Source organism: Drosophila gunungcola, unplaced genomic scaffold (assembly GCF_025200985.1).
Source record: "Drosophila gunungcola strain Sukarami unplaced genomic scaffold, Dgunungcola_SK_2 000028F, whole genome shotgun sequence".
NCBI classification, from domain to species: Eukaryota; Metazoa; Arthropoda; class Insecta; order Diptera; family Drosophilidae; genus Drosophila; species Drosophila gunungcola.
The window spans coordinates 268,792-291,341 of record NW_026453206.1 but is presented as its reverse complement, the minus strand read 5'-3'; the positions used below and the strand labels follow the sequence as shown (position 1 = coordinate 291,341).

At 41.5% G+C, this 22,550-nt stretch overlaps 1 protein-coding gene across 2 annotated transcripts in view; it reads left to right on the top strand.

Moving 5' to 3' along the window:
* LOC128263929 (putative serine/threonine-protein kinase STE20-like) overlaps positions 1-10,638 on the top strand; it is a 272,782-nt gene extending 262,144 nt beyond the window's left edge. Inside the window, exons 4-6 of one of the 2 annotated variants that reach the window (XR_008268572.1) lie at positions 8,029-8,143; positions 10,095-10,283; positions 10,347-10,631. Coding sequence is in view for 1 of the 2 variants with exons in the window: in XM_052999204.1 (XP_052855164.1) it covers positions 8,029-8,096 (68 nt within the window). In the remaining variant the exon portion in view is untranslated. Of the gene's footprint in view, positions 1-8,028; positions 8,144-10,094 lie in introns of both variants that reach the window. The other variant, XM_052999204.1, reaches the window with a different exon arrangement.
* Positions 10,639-22,550: the final 11,912 nt, after the last annotated feature.

Below are 22,550 nucleotides of genomic sequence, written 5' to 3'. Positions count from 1 at the left end.
TGTGGACCATGCGTTGAAATCACCTGCGATGAGGATTGGTGACCTGCCTCGTGCGTCGTCAGCGATCTCCTGCATTATTGCTCTGAACTCGCTAATGCGAACACTAGGCCTCTGAACATCGCTCTGGTATATCCCGCCCTGGGTGCCCTTTGCGATAGGTGTCCAGAAGGCTGCCCGCAGCTCCAAATCGCTGCTCTACCGTCCGCGCTATGTTGCCATACGCCTTCGTGTTTGGCCTTATAGGGCTCGCTGATTATTGCCACATCAGCCTGTTGTTCGATTGCCGTCTGGGTTAGTAGGTCCTGCGCCGCTCTGCAGTGGTTTAGGTTAATCTGTAGAACCTTGACCATGCTGTATACAGTCGCAGGTGGTCATCTCGTCCAGGTCGCGGATTTCCACCTGTACCGAGTCCTCCAGTATAGCCACTTCGGCTTTGCCGCTGAAGGCGGACTTCATGGCTGTATGCAGTTGCTGCGTGGCTGGGTATGAGGGTTTCTGCATCTTGAGTAGCAGGCTCCCATTGGCTGTCCTGCGTATGCCTTGCACCCCATCCTTAAGCCCCTGTAGGGTAGGCTTGGTTTTGACCAACTTGAGCATGTCTGCGTACGATCCTTTGCTCCATTTGATCAGGATAGCGTCAGGGCGCTGGCTCTTCCGATTCACGGTGAGTCTCGCGTGGTCTTCGCTTTCCCTGATATTCTCAGCAGTCACGCGGGGCTTCTTGGTTTTGCGCCTAACCTGCTGCCAGCAAGGGTTTCTCGTCTGGTTCCCTGCGCCAATATGCACCCTCTCTGTGCTAGCGGTTTCTTGTCCTGGGCCAACAATCGATGGCGTTGTCTGCTGGGTTGCGCAGGCGGTCGGAGCCCTGGCGTGAGTTTCGTCCAGCGTCGCACCTTTCTCGCTTTGCAGCTTTTTCATAGCCTGCAGTGAGTCGATCGTGACCTGGGGGACATGACGGACAACCTTCTTGTTGTTACTCGTCGTGTCAGTAAATTTCGCGATCATTTCGTCGAGCATCTTACCCAGCTCATCGGTGAGAGCTGTGGCGCTTTTCTGGACCCGCTGCTTCTTCTGGGCTTCATCGATCGCCTCTTCAGGGCTGGTTGGTTCCCGACTTCTCTTCGGCGTGGTTTGATCGTCCACATTGCTGCTGAGGTATAAGATTGTTCCAGCTACTTTAGGGGGCGCTGACAATGGGTGAGCCTCGGAAGTCTGCTCTATCCCCGTAGGAGACCACGGCACCTTCTGTTTCATCATCTGGAACTTCCTTAGCAGCTCTTCCTCAGCCCTGGCAACTGCAAGGGCCTGGGCCTCGTCATGTCCGGACCCTTTCTCCTTATCCATCGCCTGCACCTGTCGGAGGTCCCTCGGTGAACCGGGATTTCCCCCGGCTTATGCCTGATGGGAGCTATACCGCTCCGACTCGGTCCCCAGGGCCCCGTTTGAGCTGGCGCAGCTTTCGCGGTGGGGTTGGGAATTGGCCGGTAATTTGGCTTTTTGCTCATCCAACCCTGGAGGCAGTGGCGAAGGTGGTAAAGTTGGGTTTAGTTTTATATTTATTTTTATTTTAAATATCCCGGGTAACCGATATCGGATAGCTCCCTAGCAGCCGCTGTAAAGCTCAATCGAGAAAGCTTAATGTTAAGCTCACTGTTAAGCTCGGCGCTGTCCAACACTGCAATCAGCTGTTCGCTGTTGTTTGGTTGTGCCGGAAAAAACGCGCGTGTGCGGCTTGTGGAAACTGAGAGAAAACGCCAAAATATGTGGCGCTCTGGAGTGGAGCTTTGCTGTGTGGGTGCGGAAGAGAAAGGATTCCCCCTTCTGTCCACCAAGCTTGGCCGTCGGTTGCAAAGTAGCAGTGTGGTTAGTTGGCTGGATAGAACCTTCCTGTCGCGTCTGTGGTACGTACCTGCAACCTGAGGTGTCCCGCACTAAACAAATCACACTTTTAGCTATTTTTGATCTTTACGACGGTGGAAATTCGAATCTGATTGGAGAGCGCGGAAAAACACGTCCTCTGCGTGTCACCAACCTGAATGCACGATGCATATTGTTTATGGATGTATGTGTAGATGTGGATATGTCACTATATAAATATATATATATATAAACAAATAGGGCAAACTTTACGGTGTTTGTCCCGGTTACGATTCTTGAGGAAATTAACGGTTATGTGATCCAAAGATTTGGACTTACCGACCTTAATTTAATCTATAATTTCAGATGATACAAAACAGTAAAGCTCAAAACAACGGATATAAATTTATATAGGTCCCCAGCTGGCGGATCAATCCCCAAGTTTTGCGGCATTTTCAAGGAAACACTGAATTTACTACAATTAAGTTATACAACCCCATGTGGGCATCGATTTCATGATCGCTGCATGCAAGAATTACTTAAAACCTGCCGAATTAGTAAGGCTTGCAAAACGGAATTCAATCCAGATCTTATTACTTATGAAGATAACTCGTTAGCAGCCGAATTACCTGAAAATATGAATATAGCTCCAAATGAAGGTCAAAATGTGTATAATATTGAATTTCCTTCACCTGGTGAAAAGTCCAAAGGTAGAGGGAGGGGAAGCGGGTCTAGGTCACGCTAAAATCGTGGTAAAAGCTATCGAAGGGGAATGAATACTAGATCACAAACCAGAGAGGGACGAGACAACTCATTTGCAAGTACGGGACCTCAATCTCAAGAAGGGGATGAGATGAAGAATACTGCCAACATTATCCATTCTTTTTTAAAAAGTCAATAGAAAGACATGATGATAGAATTGAGTTCACTTATTAAAAAGACCGTAAAAGAAAGTCTCAGATTGCAACTGGAAAGCTTACACTACCAACTGTAGGTGCACAGCCTGAAGAGCCAAACCGACCAAGGGAAGCACAAGAAAACATATCTTTACGAACAAATGTGTCAGGGACACAGGCTAGAAAGTTTTCTAACCGAATAATCACACATGAAAAAGCTGCTAATATTTAAGCAAGTTGGCGGTTGAAATTCGATGGGTCAAAAGACTCAATGCATGTCGACGAATTTCTGTATAGGTTGAGATCCCTAACCGATTCGACATTAAATAACGATTACATATTACTTTGCGATAACATGTATCTCTTATTCACAGCCAAAGCCAGTGACTGGTATTGGAGTTTTCAGAGAAAGAATTCAGGATTTTCGTGGCAAAACTTTTCAAGAGCGTTTAGGGAAAGGTTTGATGATGCCAAAGATGACTTTGACTTGTGGGAGTTGATAATATTCTCTCAGATATGAGCTTTTACATTTACAAATCAACATCCGTAGTGAACTAAGAGCAAAAGTAAGAAAACAAGTAAATTTTTGCAAAGAAAACAATAACGGGTTACCTCGAAATAGGGCTGGCAAACAAAATGTATCAGACATTTTTACTGCAAATGAAGACGAAGAAGAATGTGTGTCCCAAATAGTTAGAAAAAAAATTAGTGTGCTGCAACTGTGATCAGATTGGTCACCGTTTTGACGATTGCATGGGGAAAAGACGTATCTTCTGCTACGGATGTGGCCAGTAGTAATGTTAAGGTCAATGTCAATATCAATCCAGCTAGATCAATCAAAATCAATTAGTAACGTCGCAACACAAAAGTTACCTGAAATGTCAAGCTTAGAAAGTATGGATACAGATATTAATTCATTAAGTATAGTAATCACACCCAAACGTTCAACCTTGAGAAGGCGAAAGTTCTGGGCAAAAGTAAGAACTGACCAAAAAAAATAGTATCAGCAGTCATATTGAGCTCCGACAATCGGTTGTATACCGACGTTTTGATAGAGGAAAAATCTTTTATAGCACTGAGAGGCAGCGAAGTCCTTATCGCATCACCAAAAGACTCGGAAATGTAAAGGGATGATAAAAACCACTAGCAATGAAATGTGTGCTTTTATTGGAAAACTGGTAGTTCCAATTCAATTTCATGGTCAAATTCAAGACATAGAATTCTATCTTATTCCTGAACTAAAACAAATTTACTACAAGAAAAAGAAACAATAAATGAGTTAGATACTGGGAATGACGACTCTAGAAAAGATGAACCTAAAATCCACTCATTAAGTGGCGCTCAAAGAATTCAATTAGATACCGTCATAACCACTTTTCCATCATATGAAAGCAAGGGTCTTGGACATACACATCTTATTCAGCACTCCATGATAGTTAACGCAGATAGTCCAGTCAAACAGCAATGCCTCTGTTTGACTGGACTACCTATTTCACCAGCTAAGGAAAAATGGACGTTTGAGGAAGTCGAAAAAATGATTGCATCAGATATAACTGAGCCTCCAAATAGTCCGTGGAGCTGTAATTGTGTATTAGTGAAAAAGGGAAACAAATAAAGGCTGTACTTTGACTCACGCGAGATCAACACACGGAATAGACTATTATACCAATATAAAGTTATGCTTTTCAGTTTAACTAATGCAGCCCAAACCTTATGAAGACTCATGGACCTTCCTATCTTCGAACACGCGTTTTTGTATATTTAGACGACCTCTTAGTGTTATCTGATGACTTCGACTCGCACCTTATGCTGCTAAAGGAAATTCGGTGCACTAACGAAAAGCTAATCTTACCAATCATATAGCTAAGTTCAACTTTTGCATGCAGGAAATCAAGTACTTTGGATTCGTAATAGGTTACGGGCAATGAGAAACGGATCCCAGTAAAATTAGAGCAATAGAAGATTTCCTTATACCAAAGTCAGTAAAACAGCTTAGACGATTTCTAGGCCTTGCTGGTTTGTACCGATGGCTTGTGGACAACTATGCTACTGTTATTTTTTACTCACCGAACTTCTGAAAAATTCGAAGCGTTATGTATGGAATCCTGCAACGGATAAAGCGTTTAACGCTCCCATCTTAAACACACCGAATTTTTCGAAATCTTTTTTGCTTTTATGTGACGCTAGTACTTTCGGTGTAGGCTGTGTGTTAGCCCAAAAGAACGATAATAACGAAGAGTTACCAGTAGCTTCTATGTCCGAAAAGTTATCGAAGTCACAAAATTAGAGTGCTTGGCCGTAATTAGAGGTTACGAATGTTTAGAGCTTACGTAGAAATTCAGGATTTTTAAGTCATTACTGATCACGCCTCTTTACAGTGGTTTATGTGGCAAAAAGAATTATCCGGACGTTTGGCTCGATGGGCAATACAATAACAAGGTTTCTCCTTTCAAATAACTCGCAGAAAAGGGTCACAAAATGTAGTGGGACCCATAGTTGATCTTGGTTCTGAAGAATTCAAATCTCTAGAGTATGTCAATCTAATAGAAAATATCCGCGCGAATAAGGCTAAGCTAACAGATCTAAAGATAAAAGAAGGTATAATTTAAAAGAAAACCGAGCCCGTGATGGGAGTTGAAATCGAGGTCAGACTTGTGTGGAATCTTTGGATACCTCTGGGACTGACTACGGAAGTCATTTCTCGAGCTCATGACCCGCCAAACTCCGCTCATAGTGGCGTAGCAAAAGCTATAGAAAAAATAAAAATATATTTGTTTTGGCCGAAAATGGTGAGCCATATTCGTGAATATGTAATCAACTGCGAAGTTTGGCGTCAAACCAAGCATCCAAAGCCAATGGTATCTGACCGATCCTTTTAAAAACTATACATGGATCTGTTAGGCCCTTATCCAAGATCTAAAAATGGGAACATTGGACTTCTTATTATTGTAGACCATTTGGAGTGACCGAAACAATATTGACCGATAACGGGTCCCAATACGTTCCTAATTATTCCAAAGATTTCGCTACTCGCTTTGGTGTGAAACATATTTGCACAACAATACATTCGCCTCAAACCAACGCTAGTTAGCGGCTGAACCGATCGGTATTGGCAGCCTTAAGAGCTTATATAGGCCAAGATCACACCACCTGGGATGTAAAGTTACAAGAAATAATTGCTGCTCTAAGATCCAGCTTACACCAAAGTACTGGTTATTCTCCATATCTTTTGGCGTTTGGACAAAATATGGTTTTAAATGGCAAAGATAATGAAGAAGATACTCGAATAGAATACCAAGATGCGGTGAAAGCAATTCGGGCGGCTGCCACCAAAAACGTTTCCGAGGCCCATTAGCGAAATGCAGCCAGGTACAATTTGCGGAGTTGAAATGTAAGTTTATAGGAGGGGGAAAAGGAATTAGCACGTAATTTTTGCCAAGGCAGTGCGATCAAAAAGTTTAATGCTAAATAAGCACCCATCTTTATAACCGCTGTTGTTGACCGCAAAATAGGTTCTTTCTATTATCAGATATCTACTTAACAAGGAAAAAAAATGGGAGTCTTCCACTTAAAAGACATTCAAGGGTTCAGTTTTTGCGTCGTCAGTAATAACTATTATTATTTACTTATGAACGCTTAGTAACTTTGTATAAAAATGTATATTATTTACTCTTCGACACTTTTTTTACACTAAGTGTAACTTAAATTCTTGCCTTTGTCGAAAGTGTATTTTGTATGAATGAACATAATATTTTTTTTTCGTTTTTCTTTTCTTTGTGTGATTTGTATAGTGAAAAAAATCGTTTAAATAAATGCATCTGCTGGAACTGACATATTAAATGGTTTTACGACTTATGTATTTTTAAAAAACACATTTTTACAAAACCGGTATTAATGTTTCGGTATCGGTAACGGTTATTCTGGTTGCAAAATATTTCGGTTACGGTTCGGTTTTGGTTGCGGTAACGTTTTTGTTTCGGTTTTACCGGCTTAGGATAACGGCTTCGAAACCGGTTAGATAACCTGCTTTTAAGATTACTATTAAAATATTTACCCAATCTTGTGCATTGTAAGATTATGTCAGGTACTGTTTGTTTCTACAATCTTTTAATATTGATTCCATATAATTAAATTTAACTTTTAATGTGGGCTTCAATGAGGATTAACATAACGCAATTTACTTGCCAAGATGTACATCCAACTTTGGCCTGCGTAAGCCCCATCGTGTTCTTTGTAAAAATTATAACAATCTTAGTAATCAAATATATTCAATTCTAAAAGGCCCGCGCGTAGCAAGCTCAAGCTTGGTTTCACTTATGCATCAGCATTCCACGATAATCGCAAATTAAACACAACTGTTTTTTATACTCGTCTTACGTTACTCATATTTTATAATTTTTGTACATTTTTTTTTTAGTTAATTTTGGTCAGGAACAATGACGTAACTTTCAATTGACGATTGTGACATTTGGAGATTGTTCTGTGAAGACTTGCCGGCACCAAGTCTGCCGCCCATCAAGCAAAAGTTTTGGCCTAGAGTCATTCAGAACTAACAGATTGTCAAATTTCCGTTCAAAATGTTTTAAATCGGATTTAAATTTAGAAATAAATAAATTACAATTTACATAATTTAATGTCACAATGAAACGAAATTTTTAAAAGAAGACATTTATTTAAAATGGTTTTTCATGCACTGGCGAAAGGATTATCCCCAAAGCCATAAGCCCATATTGACTTCGAGGTGTATGCGATCTTCAAAAGTGTTTTATAAAGAGCGCACCACAATATAAATGTTTTTTAAAAGAAAAGCAGTAAGCTTCAGCAAGCTTAAGGTTATATGCTTTTGCAGCTAATACAAATTTAAAATATTCTATAAATCGACTATATTTCGATTTTTGTGCGTACTTTTTAAAAACAATATAGCCTATTTGATTTCCCGATGATTTTTCCTTCCGTTCCTATGTCAACTCTATGATATTTTAATATTTAAATCGTAAACCATAACATTTGAAAAGCAACAAACATTTTGACTGATATATTAACTGCAATAGAAAAATGTCTATTGGAAAAGACGTGCAGACCTACATTGTTAGGTGATGCTGATAAAAAGAACATATTTTTACTTTATAATGTCAAAATTGTTTCTTAAATGCATTCCAAACTTTTGACTGAAACTATAATTCCTGTAAGTAGCCTCAGCCATGTTAGAGCATAAATAAAATCTGAACTATGTCCAAAAAGGATGCTTAAAAATATCGCTTTTCTTTTGTTTCAGATGAACCATTTTGTGATACTGAAGTCAACCGAATTAAGAACTATGATGATACAATATGGAATTTTTAATAAATTTAATTAATTGTGTGTTTTTCTGCGTCGCAACATTCAAGTTGGTAAATAAAATTCATTCTATATATTATTTTTCACCTACACCAAAACATGATGAGGGGACCGGTACTGTACCGGTTGAAAAAAAAAAAATTCTAACATTACAACTGAATATTATTGAAAAAACCAATGATTAGAGCGAGTACGATTTATATTTATTACCATTATGCACTTTTGCATGTCAATATCCCACTATCCATTGACATTTGCTTAGGTTTATTTTAGAGTCTATTTGACACTATCAAGCATTAAATTGAGGAATCATTTTAGGGTCATAACGGTACATTACAAATAATAATCTTTAAACTAAAAAAACACGCGTTTGTTTATTATTGCAAGTGGATTGTGTTTCCTTTTGCTTTGTCATAGTCATTTTAAACAAAGTTTTAGTGATTGAATTACTATCTTTTCTGAAAAACTTAAATTTTTGTTTAGTCATCGGCGAGAATCGAATCCGTGCCAACGGAACGGGAGTTTGGGCGAGGTACCGTCAAATGTCAAACTTGATTCTAAGAAATCGTTCATTCTTATACAAAAAAAACAAAAATAAAATTTTAAAAAACACTAAATAACGTTTAACGCCGTGGGATTTGTACTCAAACTTCCAGATATCTGGCCAAGCGCCTAACGCCTAAAGATATCATTTCGAGCTTTGAAAATCGAAACAACAAATTGTTGGAGCCGAAGTGACCCTGATTTCAGCCAATTGATCCTAATAAGTGTCAAATTATATTTTTAAAACCGCGTGTGACTTTTAAACACTCATATAGGGTCAAATACTGATACTACGTCTATGCGAACCTTACTATCGGGACCGGCAAGTTCAGAACTAGGTTCTGACTCTTCGATTGGGATTCGCCTTCGCCCAGCCACCTTTATCGCAGACTCCACGCAAGGACTCCTTGAGCTCGATTAAACCACGACCTGGCACCCGTTGGATCTCAGCGATTTAGCTTTAGCCTTGTATGTCGGCATGTCGACTTTGCGATCTTGACTCTGGCACTTGGCACTTGATTTACTTGCTTTTGGTCTCGCGTACACACACTCGCTCTGATTCTCGAACAACTACTTCGGCGTGAGCTGCGTTAGCGCCGACCTTTTATAGCCTGTGATGGTACCGTTACCCTTCTAATCCGGCTCACGTGATCGGATCCAAGGCTACCGCTATACCGTTAGTTCCCAATGCGTTTTCTTTGTGCGGGTCTGAAGTCCGCCTATTTACCATTTGATGTTGTTGCCCTGACCGTGTAAAGGTCCAATGTCCAGCTCGGTACCTTTTGTTCACGGAGTCTCCGTTTCGATCGGGTGCCAAGGTCCGTTGTTTACAGTTTAACCTGGTTGCCCTTGATTCCTCCGGCATTCTCGCCTCCCTCGCATCGGGATTTGAGGGAGTTTTAAGACGTCTCACAGGAGACAAATAAACCTTAACGATCCCATCAAAACAGCAAGTTTACGTAGCGAGCAAATTATAACAAATCAGGTCGTTACAATCCATAAAAGTTACACTTAGCAAATATAGTGGGAGAAAAACAAAGGAAACTATCCACTTTTTCACAAACTTATCTGCAAAATTTAATGTATTCCAGCCAGTAACGCTTCTTAGCGCTTATTTCAGAAGAAATGTAATGAAATTATGTTTTTAAACTCCTTCTTTCAAGAACCTATGAACCAAACACAGTATAAATGAAATACTTTTACCAACACTGTTATCTATTTTCAATTTTTTAGTCGCCCTCTATAACTCGTTTCAAGCTAGTTCACAAGTTGCTATGATTATTTTTAAATACAATTAAAAATTAATTGTTTGTTAATTCTAGTGCACTCTAAATCGTACCTAAAATTGAAATAATCTCGATTTGTTCGAGATGATTACGAGTTCATCAACGATCATTTCTTGAACTTCAGAAAGAATTTTAATACTATCCAAGAGATTGATTATTTTTTAATTTTTTTCAGATTTCAACCGAGTGAGCTGAGTTGAATCTCTGGATCTCTGGTCTGCAGCTAACAACCTATTAGTATGGTTGGGTTTTTTAAGCGATGGACGATGAAATATGATATACCTTATATAACTACATTTTTATCTACTCCCTTTTCCGTTCTATTTTGTAAATTTGCTCTCCTGTTTGGAATTCCCAATATCAAGTAAACGTTGACCGTATACAGTATATTTAAAATAAATGTCTTCGTTTTTATAACTAAATACAGGGTACACAGCCAAAAAATTCCCCTGAGTGAAAGGTATTAAGTTTCACAGAAACTTATGTTCCATCAGCTAACTGTTCCGCGGTGTAGCTAAGCATACGAAAATCCGATGCTTGACGCCCAAACAACTGGAATCACGGAAAACATTCTCAATATTAAAAAAAAAATTCGCCGGCTCGATCGAACCAATCTAAAGTCCTCTATAGGTTATAATTTCGGCTTAAAGAGTGTTTATATAATTCATTTCATTGGATTTTTAACATCATTAAAAGCAACCTTTTTGGGCATTATCTACAACTATTTGTTTTCTTCCATCTTTAAAAAGACATGGTCATCAAATCGACACCTATTGTAGTTAATGATTGATATTTTCAAAATTATTCAATATGCGCTTGTGCGTTTCAATATGCCCTTTATGTCATATGCTTGGGTTTATTTTAGGGTCAATTTGACACCATTAAGTTTTAATATGTTATTGACTTGTAGAATCTTTTTAAATAGTAATAAATTTTATTATCAATACGTTACCATAAACGTTTACTAATAGCTAACACCTGCATTGTTCCAGCGCTATTTTATGGAGTAGAAGTTTCTTCAAACTGTGACACTATCAGTAAAAACAAAATTAAAGTTATATTTAATTGCATAGCCAGGTATTTAAATTATAAAACCGTTGGGTATTTATTTTATATTTTATTTATTTCCATACGCCCGTAAGGGCATAGGTATTTTATACAGAGTTAGTTCTCTGGAGTACAATTTTTGACTAAACTAAAGAACCTATCCAACTGCAGCTTGAGACCTTTGCCTGACTGCAGCGCTGTCGCCAAGGTGCCAGGTAAGCGTTTTGTCCCTGCCCGTGGCGATCGCTCGCTCCGCGAGTGCTCTGTTCTGACTCCGGGTACTTGCACCCGGAACGCGCGGTCATCGGTTTCTTCGCTGCGCGTGCAGGCCACCGGATATGGTCTGCAACTCGGCAGTTTGCTCTCTTGGGAACTGCCTGTGTTAACTTCTCCCCCCTTCAAGTGGTCGACGTCCCGGGGACCCGCTCGTTCCACATCGTTGTCAGTTCTTGGTTTGGTGTGACTTCTGGCCCTTAGATAGCGATAGCCGAGCCAAATGGTGGAACACAGGAAGAAGGTAGCAAGTAGGGCAAAGGAGTTGCTGAGGAAGGACCCCAGTGTAAGTTCTTCTCTGAGGGTCCCGATGTGGTGGAGATTGCTCAGACTCAGCTCGTGAAGAAATGGGAGACTCAGCCGGTTCTGGTGGGCCGTGATGTTGACTATGGCCATGGCCGACACAGCAGGTTTTCTCATTGAACTTCCCAATTGATTTACGAACCAAGTTCCGTTGAGGGCTACCTTGTCAGAATAGGTTACCAGGTAGGTTCCGGATATTTTTGTCTCTCGCCCTTGGTTATCGGTTATGGTCACGTTGGCATCGTTCACGATGAGGGTGCCATGATCCACAATGGTAACCGGATCCAAATGACCTGGGAGTGTGGAGCAGTGCGCAATAGCCCCAGAACAATTTGCTGTGCGCAGGTGCCATTTTGCAGCTCCCTGCAGAAGGTGGCGCCGACCGTCGTTTTGCAATGACCGATGTTAAGGTTTCGCGCTGGGCATTCGGCGACAAGGTTCCCATCTTCAAAGTCCAGGATTTTTTTTCTGGTGCTGAACTGAATAGACTGTTATCTTCTTACATATTAATTTAGGGCTAGGGGGTTTAATGAGAAAATGTAGCATTTCGGAATTTTGAAAAACACTAATATAGATACCTCTAATAATTCTATCAATCTAACGTCAATAAGCTGTCTGTCCTTGAATTCGCCAATATCGGAACTATCAAAAATTGCTGGACTTACGATGTTTAATTTTGCCAAGGTTAAGCTCATTAAAATGTTTTCTAGATCCGTGATTACAATTCTATTTTTTGCTAGAATAATTTCCAAAAGGTGGGTTTCTTTGTCTGTTTCGAATTTATGGATTTGATTCATTGAGTTTGTGAGTTCATTTAGACGTTTCTGAAATTTGATATTTAATTCTGTTTGTCCTTCATCTGTTCTAATTAATTGTTCTTGATTGAATTTTATTTGCTCCCAATCGTTAAAGTCGGGTGTGCCGGCAATAACTTTTAGTGCTGTCCCGAGTAAGTTAATACTCCTAGCGGCTCTATGGTGGATTTTTAAGGTAGTCACCAACTTGCGAGTATTTGTAAGGTCCGTCATTATGACTGGTGTCCTGTGATCGTCTGTAAATGTCTTCGTCATTGTTTCCGTCTGGTCGGCGTAGTCTTCATAAGTCGTCACGTTCGTTGAGTGCTGTAGGTATCCGTAGGACTCCCAGATGACAATTTCGTTGTCTTCTATCGGGATGTAGTCTGCGTTCGTGTAGTCATTAAGTTTTACTGTCGCGTCCGTCTTGACAGCCGTAAGAACAAAAACTAAAACGAATTTTCCTAACCTAGAAAAATATAAAAATAATAGAAAAAGGGGTTCAGTAATCTCGCGAAGATGGTTAGCGTAGATTGTCCTTGGGGACCACCCTCCCCTCAATTTGGACCGTGGTCCCCAGGTCTGCTTCAATGATTTTTTCCGAACATAGTGGCGAGAGCTTGTTTCCTATGCGTTTGTTTGCCTTTAAGAAAACTTTTTCACCAGCTTGATAGCCCTTTTGGGTCCTATCTTTGTTTAGCTGGTCAAGGGATTTTTCTTAAGCCTGTTGGATTCTCTTTCTAATTCTGCTTTCGAAATCCGCGGGTTTTGAGTGAACAATCTCTATGGGTTTTTTTTTGGTTACTGAGTGGATAGAATTGTTGTATTTGTTGGTTGCCAAAAGAATAAGTTCGGTCGTATCGCTTAAGTTGCCCTCTATTTTCAAGCATCTGGCTATTTCTGCCAGGGTACTATGAAACCTTTCTACTTGACCGTTTGAGGTGCTATGTAGGGGCGGGGCGTTGGCGATGGTGATATTGAAATGATTCATGAGTATCGATTTAATTGTTTCGGAGTTGAACGACCTTTCGTTATCACAATAAATTGTTTTGATTTTTGGGAAGAAATTTATTATGTGCAGTAAAGGGTATTTTACGTCCACTATGGCCCTCGATGCGATGGCCTGCACCGTGGCGAATTTTGAAAATTTATCGATGCATGTTAGAAAAAGGGTTCCATCTGTTGAAAAAATGTCGATGTGGAGAATTTCCCCCACCAAAGAAGGTATCGGTGTCTCTGCTACCACTTGCTTAGATGGATGGCGTTTGTATTTTGCCATTGAACAGGTCTTGCAATTCAAAGTTGTTTCTGTTGCTAACCGAAGCATTTTAGGGAAAAAAATAGTCCCTCAAGATTTGCTTTACATTTTCTTTACCTACTCGGTGAGCCCTGTTGTGTTCTGCTATGACAATTTCCCTCTGCTCAGTTGTATCCGTTATGTCCTGCACGAAGCTTTTCGTATATTTGAATGACGTGCTGGGGAACAATTCGACTAGTCGATGTTGAATAAATGCCAAGATCGGTAGGGAGCAATATATTGCGTTTACCACCTCAGCATTAACTAAATCTCGTAAAATGTTAAGCAGACTTTCTCGGTTAGAAATTTTTATTACGTGTCGCACCTTGCTTTTAAACAAGATGAATGTGTCAACAGAGGAGCTGTTTCCTTCCTCAATAACTATTTGGTTCCGGAACAGTTTACTGGGTTGTCCGTCGTGTCTATGGTGTATGTCAGTGATTGTTCGCTGTGAATGGTTGCTACGTCTGATTCTATTTCGTCTTCTAAGACGATTATGTTCTGGCGAGACAGCGCGTCTGCCACAAGGTTTTCTTTGCCAGGTTTATAAACTAATTTCGCGCCGTGATCGTCGATAATCCCCTTTCAGCGTTTTAGTTTCGCGTTAGGGTTTTTGTCATAAACCATAAACATTCGGTCGCGTGTAGACGTGTTTTCTTAACGCTCCGGAAAAACAATAAGTCACTGAGTTGTAAACGTTCGGAAAAATTTATAAACGCGTGGTTTTGCGATTCGCGATGCTAATTCGCATATCGTAAACTAAAGTTTTAGTTAATTAATTAATTAATATTACGCTCTATCAATAAATGAGTAAGAACGTGGATCAGCGCACTCAACGCCAAAAACAGCAAGACGAAGCCCGTGAAAAAATTCAGAATGAGCAAGACAAACGTCGTCTCTCTTTGGCCCGAAACAATGCTTATTTCTCGTTCACGAGTAATACTCTAGAACCGAAAGTGCAAGAAAGTGCAAGTTTACTGACCGCCGAAAACCAGAGAGCTAGTTCTTGCTCTCCCGCCCTGCTTTTCACCGCACAAACAACATGGTGTGAGCAATGCAAAACTCCAACCGAGCTTCTGCCACCTAGTGCAACAACAACAGCAACTACTACAACAACTACAACGGTCTCTGTCGCCAACAATGCAATAACGACTACACTCTCTTCTTCTGCAGCGGTTAAAGCAACAACACAACCAAGTGCAAAAATCGGGTCAAACGGCAAAAACAAAGCTACGGTAGGAAAAATTACAATTCCGCAAGCGGGTTCGGCCACGCAGACAGGCATGGATCGCTATATTAATATTTCCAAGCGCAAGCTAACCCCCCCAAAAAAATCTGACGGCAATATGCCCAAAATAAACCGTACCAACAAAGGCACTGAAAATCTCGGGCCATTAAATGAAAATAGATTTTCCATTCTGGCGGAGCCTGAAACAGAGTACGAAGAATTAGCCCCAAAGAAACTAAAGCCCCCACCTATCTTTATTCGGGAGAAGATCTCTAACGTCCTAGTAAATAAAATAGTTGAGCTTGTCGGGAAGGATAACTTTTATGTTATTCCGCTTATGAAAGGGAACATAAGCGAAACCAAACTTCAAACCAAAACCGAAGATGATTTCCGAGTAGTGTCGAGGTACCTAAACAATGCCAAAAAGAATTACTACACGTACCAGCTGAAAAGTTGCAAGGGCTTACAAGTTGTCCTCAAGGGAATAGAACCCGAAGTGACCCCCTCTGAAATTATAGAGGCTTTAAAAGAAAACGGTTTTTGCGCCAAAAATGTTATAAACATTATGAACAAAAACAAGAAGCCGCAACCCCTTTTCAAGGTCGAGCTGGAGCCAGACAGCAGAACTTTGAAAAAAAAACGCAGTGCACCCGATCTACAAGTTGCAGTACCTTCTGCACCGTAGGATCACAGTTGAAGAGCCGCACAAACGGAACGGGCCAGTGCAATGTACAAACTGCCAGGAATACGGACACACCAGGGCTTACTGCACCCTCAGGTCAGTTTGTGTAGCTTGTGGTAACTGCCACGGCTCCGAACCCTGCCCTGCCAACAAGGGAGACTCTCTCACTAGAAAGTGTGTAAACTGCCAAGGAAACCACACAGCAAACTACAGAGGCTGTCCAGTCTACAAGGAGATGAAAAGTCGGATGCAAAGAGCGACAACGGCACGCCAGAACATTTATATGAAATCACAAACGACACCCGAAGTTTTCTTCGCAAAAGCAGCCAGGTCATCATTTGGCCCTTCAATTACCACCAACAGCATTTCCTACGCCAGTGCTCTAAGATCAGGCACAGCTCACATAGAGCCGAAAACTGATAACATACAGCAGGCCATGGGACAGCCACAAAGTAACATGGAAACTATGATGATAACTTTGCAACAAAATATGATGGAATTTATGTCCTTCATGAAAACCACCATGCAAACTCTAATGCAAAACCAAAATATCTTGTTACAAATGCTTGCAGCTCAGCAGTCCAAATAAATTATGCCTAGCCTCCGAATAACTCTGTGGAACGCCAATGGTGTTTCACGGCATATACCTGAAATAACTAAATTTCTGAACGAAAATCACATCGACGTTATGTTGCTGGCAGAAACGCATCTCACCAGCAAATATAACTTTCAAATACGAGGATACACGTTCTACGGCACCGATCATCCAGATGGTAAAGCACATGGCGGAGCCGGCATCTTAATAAGAGACCGTATCAAACACCATTTTTACCAACGGTTTGCAAAAAATTATCTGCAAGCTACATCGATAAAATTACAGTTGGGCACCAGCAACCTTGCCATTGCCGCTGTCTACTGCCCACCCCGCTGTACAGTCTCAGAAGACCAGTTCATGAACTTCTACAATTCACTTGGACAGCGATTCATAGCAGCAGGTGATTACAACGCCAAGCACACACACTGGGGATCCCGCCTTGTTACCCCCAAAGGAAGGCAACTATATAATGCACTCATCAAAACATGCAACAAACTGGACTACGTTTCACCAGGCAGTCCTACATACTGGCCAACAGATCCTAGAAAACTACCTGATTTAATTGATTTTGCTGTGACAAAAAATATTTCCCGCAATCTAATATCTGCAAAATCGCTTTTGGATCTATCATCGGACCACTCACCAGTGCTAATAACTCTTCTTCAAAGCCCGGAATTAATCGAGCACCCTTGCAGGCTGACGTCGCATCGAACCAACTGGCTGAAGTTCAAAAAGTACGTAAGTTCCCACATCGAACTAACTCCACAGCTCAACTTCAAGGAGGACATCGACTGCTATGCCAATGCACTGGAGTCTGTACTCGTCGCAGCAGCCAAAGTCTCTACACCGCAAGGGAGGGATGGGCACACACACCAACACAAAACTAACCTTGAAATCGAACAGCTTGTTTTGGAGAAAAGACGTTTGAGGCGTGCTTGGCAAACCAGCAGATCGCCATCCTCAAAGCATAGTCTTAAGGAAGCTGGTCGCAGACTTACCAGGGCTCTAAGGCACGAAGAAGAAAAAGCACAACGCCAGTACATTGAGAAACTTTCACCCACCAGCACCAAGCATCCCCTGTGGAGGGCCCACCCAAATCTAAATACGCCGACCGAAACAGTAATTCCCGTAAGAGGCTCTTCAGGCAGCTGGGCCAGAAGCGACAAAGACAGAGCCTGTACATTTGCTTTACACCTTCGAAATGTTTTTCAGCCAAACCCTGCAAATAATTCATTCACACTACCGTCGCCGCCAATTCGAGGTGGAACTGAGACGGCGCCTATTCTGTTCCAAACAAACGAAGTTGCAAAAGTCATCAGCGAGCGATTAAAAACAAAAAAGGCCCCAGGTGGTGATCTAATAACTCCTAAGATGCTAATTGAACTCCCAAACTGTGCAGTTAGGTAATTTGTAAACTATTTAACGGGATTACACGACTTGGCTACTTCCCAAAAAAATGGAAAAAGTCGGTAATCATAATGATCCCAAAGCCAGGAAAAGATCACACAATACCTGCCTCATATAGACCGATAAGTTTACTCTCGTGTCTGTCAAAACTGTTCGAAAAATGCCTTTTGACACGCATAATCCCATATCTGGAAGAGCACAACATTATTCCGGCGCATCAATTTGGCTTTCGAGAAAGCCATGGAACAATAGAGCAAGTTAACAGATTAACAACAGAAATACGAACAGCATTCGAGTCTCGGGAATACTGCAGTGCGGTATTCCTTGACGTTGCGCAGGCTTTCGACCGAGTCTGGCTCGATGGCCTTATGCGTAAAATCAGAACGTTACTACCGGAAAACACTCACAGGATACTTGAATCGTACCTTTACAACAGAGCCTTCGCCGTGAGATGCAACACTACAATATCCGACGATTACACGATAGAGGCTGGAGTTCCTCAAGGTAGCGCCCTTGGTCCAACTCTATTTCTCCTTTACACCGCAGATATTCCCACGAACGAGCGGCTAACTACTTCTACATTCGCAGACGATACCGCGATCCTAAGTCGGTCCAAATGCCCAATTCAGGCAACAGCACAACTAGCTGATCATCTCGTTGTAGTGGAGAGGTGGTTATCAGACTGGCGTATAAAAATAAATGCGCAAAAGTGTAAACACATAACGTTTACGCTTAACAGACAAACGTGTCCCCCGCTAACTCTGAATAACACGCCACTTCCACAAGCTGACGATGTAACGTACCTTGGCGTCCACCTTGACAGAAGACTTACATGGCGGAGACATATCGAAGCTAAGAAAATTCATCTAAAACTAAAATCCAATAACCTCCATTGGCTCATAAACGCTCGCTCCCCCCTCTGCCTGGACTTCAAGGTTCTGCTCTACAATTCAACGCTTAAGCCAGTCTGGACTTACGGCTCCCAATTGTGGGGAAACGCGAGCAGCAGTAACATCGACATTATCCAGCGAGCACAATCAAAAATCCTGAGAACTATCACTGGGGCACCTTGGTATGTTCGGAACGACAACATCCACAGAGATCTGGGCATTCTACCCGTAAAAGATGAAATTTCAAAACAAAAGGCGTCCTACCACACCAAGCTAACTTCTCATCCAAACCAGCTCGCCAGGGGCCTAGCCAGGGTTTCCAACCGGACCCGATTGCAACGAAATGACCTTCCAGCTCAGCAATAGTTATTAGAGCCCTTACATCCCGCGTCAGTCAACTTGACTGTCAGATATAGCTTTTTAATTTAAGATTTTATATACTTATTGTTAGTCTCATTTCAGAGAAGATTCAATAAATAAAATGCATAAGTAAAAAAAAAAAAAAAAAAAAAAAAAGGGTTTTTGTCCGAAACGGCAAAGGTAAGTGGCTGGTGGTCGGTAAAGATCTGCAAGCCTTTCACTCCGTACAAGTAATTCCGGAGGTTTTTCAGTGCCCAAACTATAGCGAGGAGCTCTCGCTCGTTGGTTGCATAATTTTTTTCGTTGTCCCGCAGCGCTCATGATATCATAGTGATGGGGCGGCCATCTTGTGATAGTACTGCTCCCAATCCAGAGCCTGACGTATCAGTCGTCAAGTCAAATGGCTTTTTGAAGTCCGGGTAGGATAGCAGAACGTCCTTTGATGCCAAGATCTCTCTCAGCCTGTCAAACGTTTCTCTCTGTTCCTTGGTCATATCTATGTCGACTTTTCTCGACTGATATTTGCTAATTTTACCATTTTCTCCCTTTAGGATATTCGTTAAGGGTCTTGCGATAGTCTCGAAGTTTTTTATGAAGCACCTATAATAGCTTGCTAGTCCCAGGAAAGATCTGAGTTCTAGGCGGGGGGAATTGTTTTATTGCTTTGATCTTCTCAGGTGAAGTTCGTAGCCCTGTTTGAGACACTATGAATCCCAAGTATTCGACGCTTTTTTTGAAGAACTTTGACTTTTCTTGGGACACTCTCATGCCCGCCTCTAAGAGTTTCGTTAAGGCCCAATCCACGTCCCTAACATGGTCCTCTTTTGTTTTGGAAAATATTATAACGTCATCGACATACACATAGCATATCTTTGAAATTCCTTCCCGGAGGATATCGTCGATGGCCCTCTGGAAAATGCTCGGGGCATTTTTAAGTCCAAATGGCAGTCTACAGAATTCGTATTTGCCGTTGTTGATTTCCTTGTCCTTTTCTGCCAGCTCTATCTGATGAAAGCCTGACTTGAGGTCGAGTGTCGTAAAAAATTTCGACTCGCCCATATTCGACAGTATTGTCGAGATGGTAGGGATAGGGTATCTATCGTCTACGGTTTTTTGGTTGAGTTTTCTAAAGTCGATAACCAATCGCTTCTTTTTAACCCCATTTTGGTCAGTTCCTTTTTTGTCCATAACCCAGGTAGGCTTATTATATGGGGACTTGGATGGCCTTATTACGCCGTCCGCAAGAAGTTGTTTAACCTCTGCATTGACGAATTCGGTTACACCCATGGGGTGCGGGTATACCGGTTCCCCATCTGTTTTAATCGTTGCCAATGTGTTTATGTTGAAAGGCAGCGCTTCGTCCGGATCGGCGAAGGCTTTATGATTTTTTACAATCATTTTATCGAAGGTGGCTTTAATTGCCAGTGGAACGTCCTCGTCATCGATTTTTATGAAGTTAACGTTTTCCGCTTTAGCAAACTGGATCTTTTCAGTTCCATTGCTAGTGTGCAGAACATTTTTAGTAAAATCGAGCTTCGCATTCACTTGTTTAAGTAAGTCCAGTCCGATAATGCCGTTAAAATCCTTAAGGTCGTTAAGAATGAAAAAGGGTGTTTTTACGTTGAACACTGAAACTAGACATTTTTTATCTATTTTAGTAAAGCCATGGATCGACTTTACTGTGAAGGGTTTATCCGCTGCCACGATGCCTTTCAGCCCCGGGAGTGGAGTAATGTAATTTTTAGAGGTGCCTGTGTCGATTAATAGTTTTATTTCTTTTCCTGCTACCGTACGTGTAATGTAAGGAAGCAGGGATTTTATTCTAAAAAATTGCAGGAGTCTTCTCCAGCTAACTCGTCCTCTATCTCCGTGGTGCTTGCTTGCGCAACGAAGTCATATTCCTCATCGTCGGTTTTTTCTTCCGGCATGAAGTTTATTTTTTGTTGGGATCGTGTCGACCCCCTTTGCCACGCCGTGGGCTGCTTGAACCTGGAGGAGGTGTCGACCTCCATTGGTTCTGGTGCTGGTTGGCTTGGACCTGCGCTATTATATGGTTTTTGTTTAAAGGAACCGCTCTGATTAGTTGCTCCCTTTTGGGTCCTGACAAAGTGAGGGTTCTTTTTTATCGCCCCCTGGCTTTGGTTCTGTTCATAGTTTTTCCACCCCGTTTGTCGCTGGTTGCTCGGCCTAAATATCTTTTCCTCGCTGTGGCGGGCGAAGGTGGCTGCGAAAGCGCTTCTGTCATTACTTGCCTCAGCTTCTTGAGCTAATGCCAAGTCTGATGGTAAGTCTCTTGGTTGCGCCGGAAAAACGGCTATTTTCAATGACTTTTTTAAGCCAGATATGAACGCATGTAAAGCGTCATCTCTGTGCTGTTCATTTAAGACTGCCGCCGCGGTTGCGTCGTGAGTCATGATTGTTTTGTTGGTAAGAAGCGTTAGCTTCCGTTCGATCTCGTCATAGTATTTAAGAAGGGGCAGTTCTCCCTGTCTTGATAGACTTAACTCTTGTTTAATTACGTGTGCTGGAGTTTTGTCTGCATACGTAAAATCCAACCTTGCCAGTATGGCATGAAAGTTAAACACTGTGTTGAATGAGGCTAATAAAGCCGCTGCCGCGCCCCGTACCTTATTTTTAAGTATTCCTACAGCCTGGTAATGTCGGCTGCTGCCTTTGTATGGCTCAAATACACTATATGCTGCAGTAGCAGCCTGCCTCCAGGAAACATAGTTTTCCTGCTTCCCTTCGAACTCCGGGACAGATTTTACCATGTCCAGGGGTTCGTTACATTCTTTTCCCGGTTCTATTTCTATTTCCAGAAAAGTCTGAATTTTCGGAGTTTTATCCTTTAATGAGCATAACTCCCCCATAATTTTGGCTAATTTTTCATCGAATAACTCTTGTTGCCTTTGGAGCGCGCAGGCTATGGCAGCTTCCATGCTCGCAATTTGTTGAGCCTGCATTTCTTCTGTGTTCTGGGTTCGTGCGTTTTTAAAGTCAAGAACACTGTCTCGGATGTGTGGTACCCTGCTGGTCGATGGGTGACAATCTCTTTCAGATTGATTCTGTTCTGACTTCTGCCTTTCTACTCTTGTCTTCAAAAGTTTTTTGTATTCTTCTAGAACTTCTTCGTCCGATGAGACGTTGTCGCTATTTCTATACATGAGTCAGAAAAAAAATATCGTGGGTGCCACAAAATTCAATCAAGGGTTTGTTAAAAAAATATTTTTGCACCTATTATTTTTTGCAAAAAAATTTTAATATTAATTTTTATTAAAAAATGTGTTGTATTTTTTTGTGACGGAAATCAGGCATCAAAAATATAAATTTTTATTACTAAAAATTCTCAAAAAAATATAACTGGTTTATTTTATTATATGAAAATTTGAAATTTATTCGTTTTTAAGTGTCAATGAGATTTGCCGCCACTGGTACTGCCGCAGTCGTTGTTCGCTGCCGCTGCTGTTGTCGCTGCCGCTGCTGTCGCTGCTGTTGTCGCTGCCGCAGCTGTCGCTGCTGTTGTTATTGCTGCTGCCGTTATCGCTGCCGCTGCTGTTGTCTTCTTAGGGAGTAATTTCTTGAACTTCCCGTTGCAGACGGTTTCTTTTCACTTGTTTAGAGGAATTTTTTCCAGTTTTCCCTCACTTTGTTAAAAGTTTTGGGAAATATTACGGTTTGATTTTCGTATTTATTTTTTTAGTGCCAGTTCTTGACCGCACTTTATATTTTCACTTGCACTAATTGCACTGGATCGC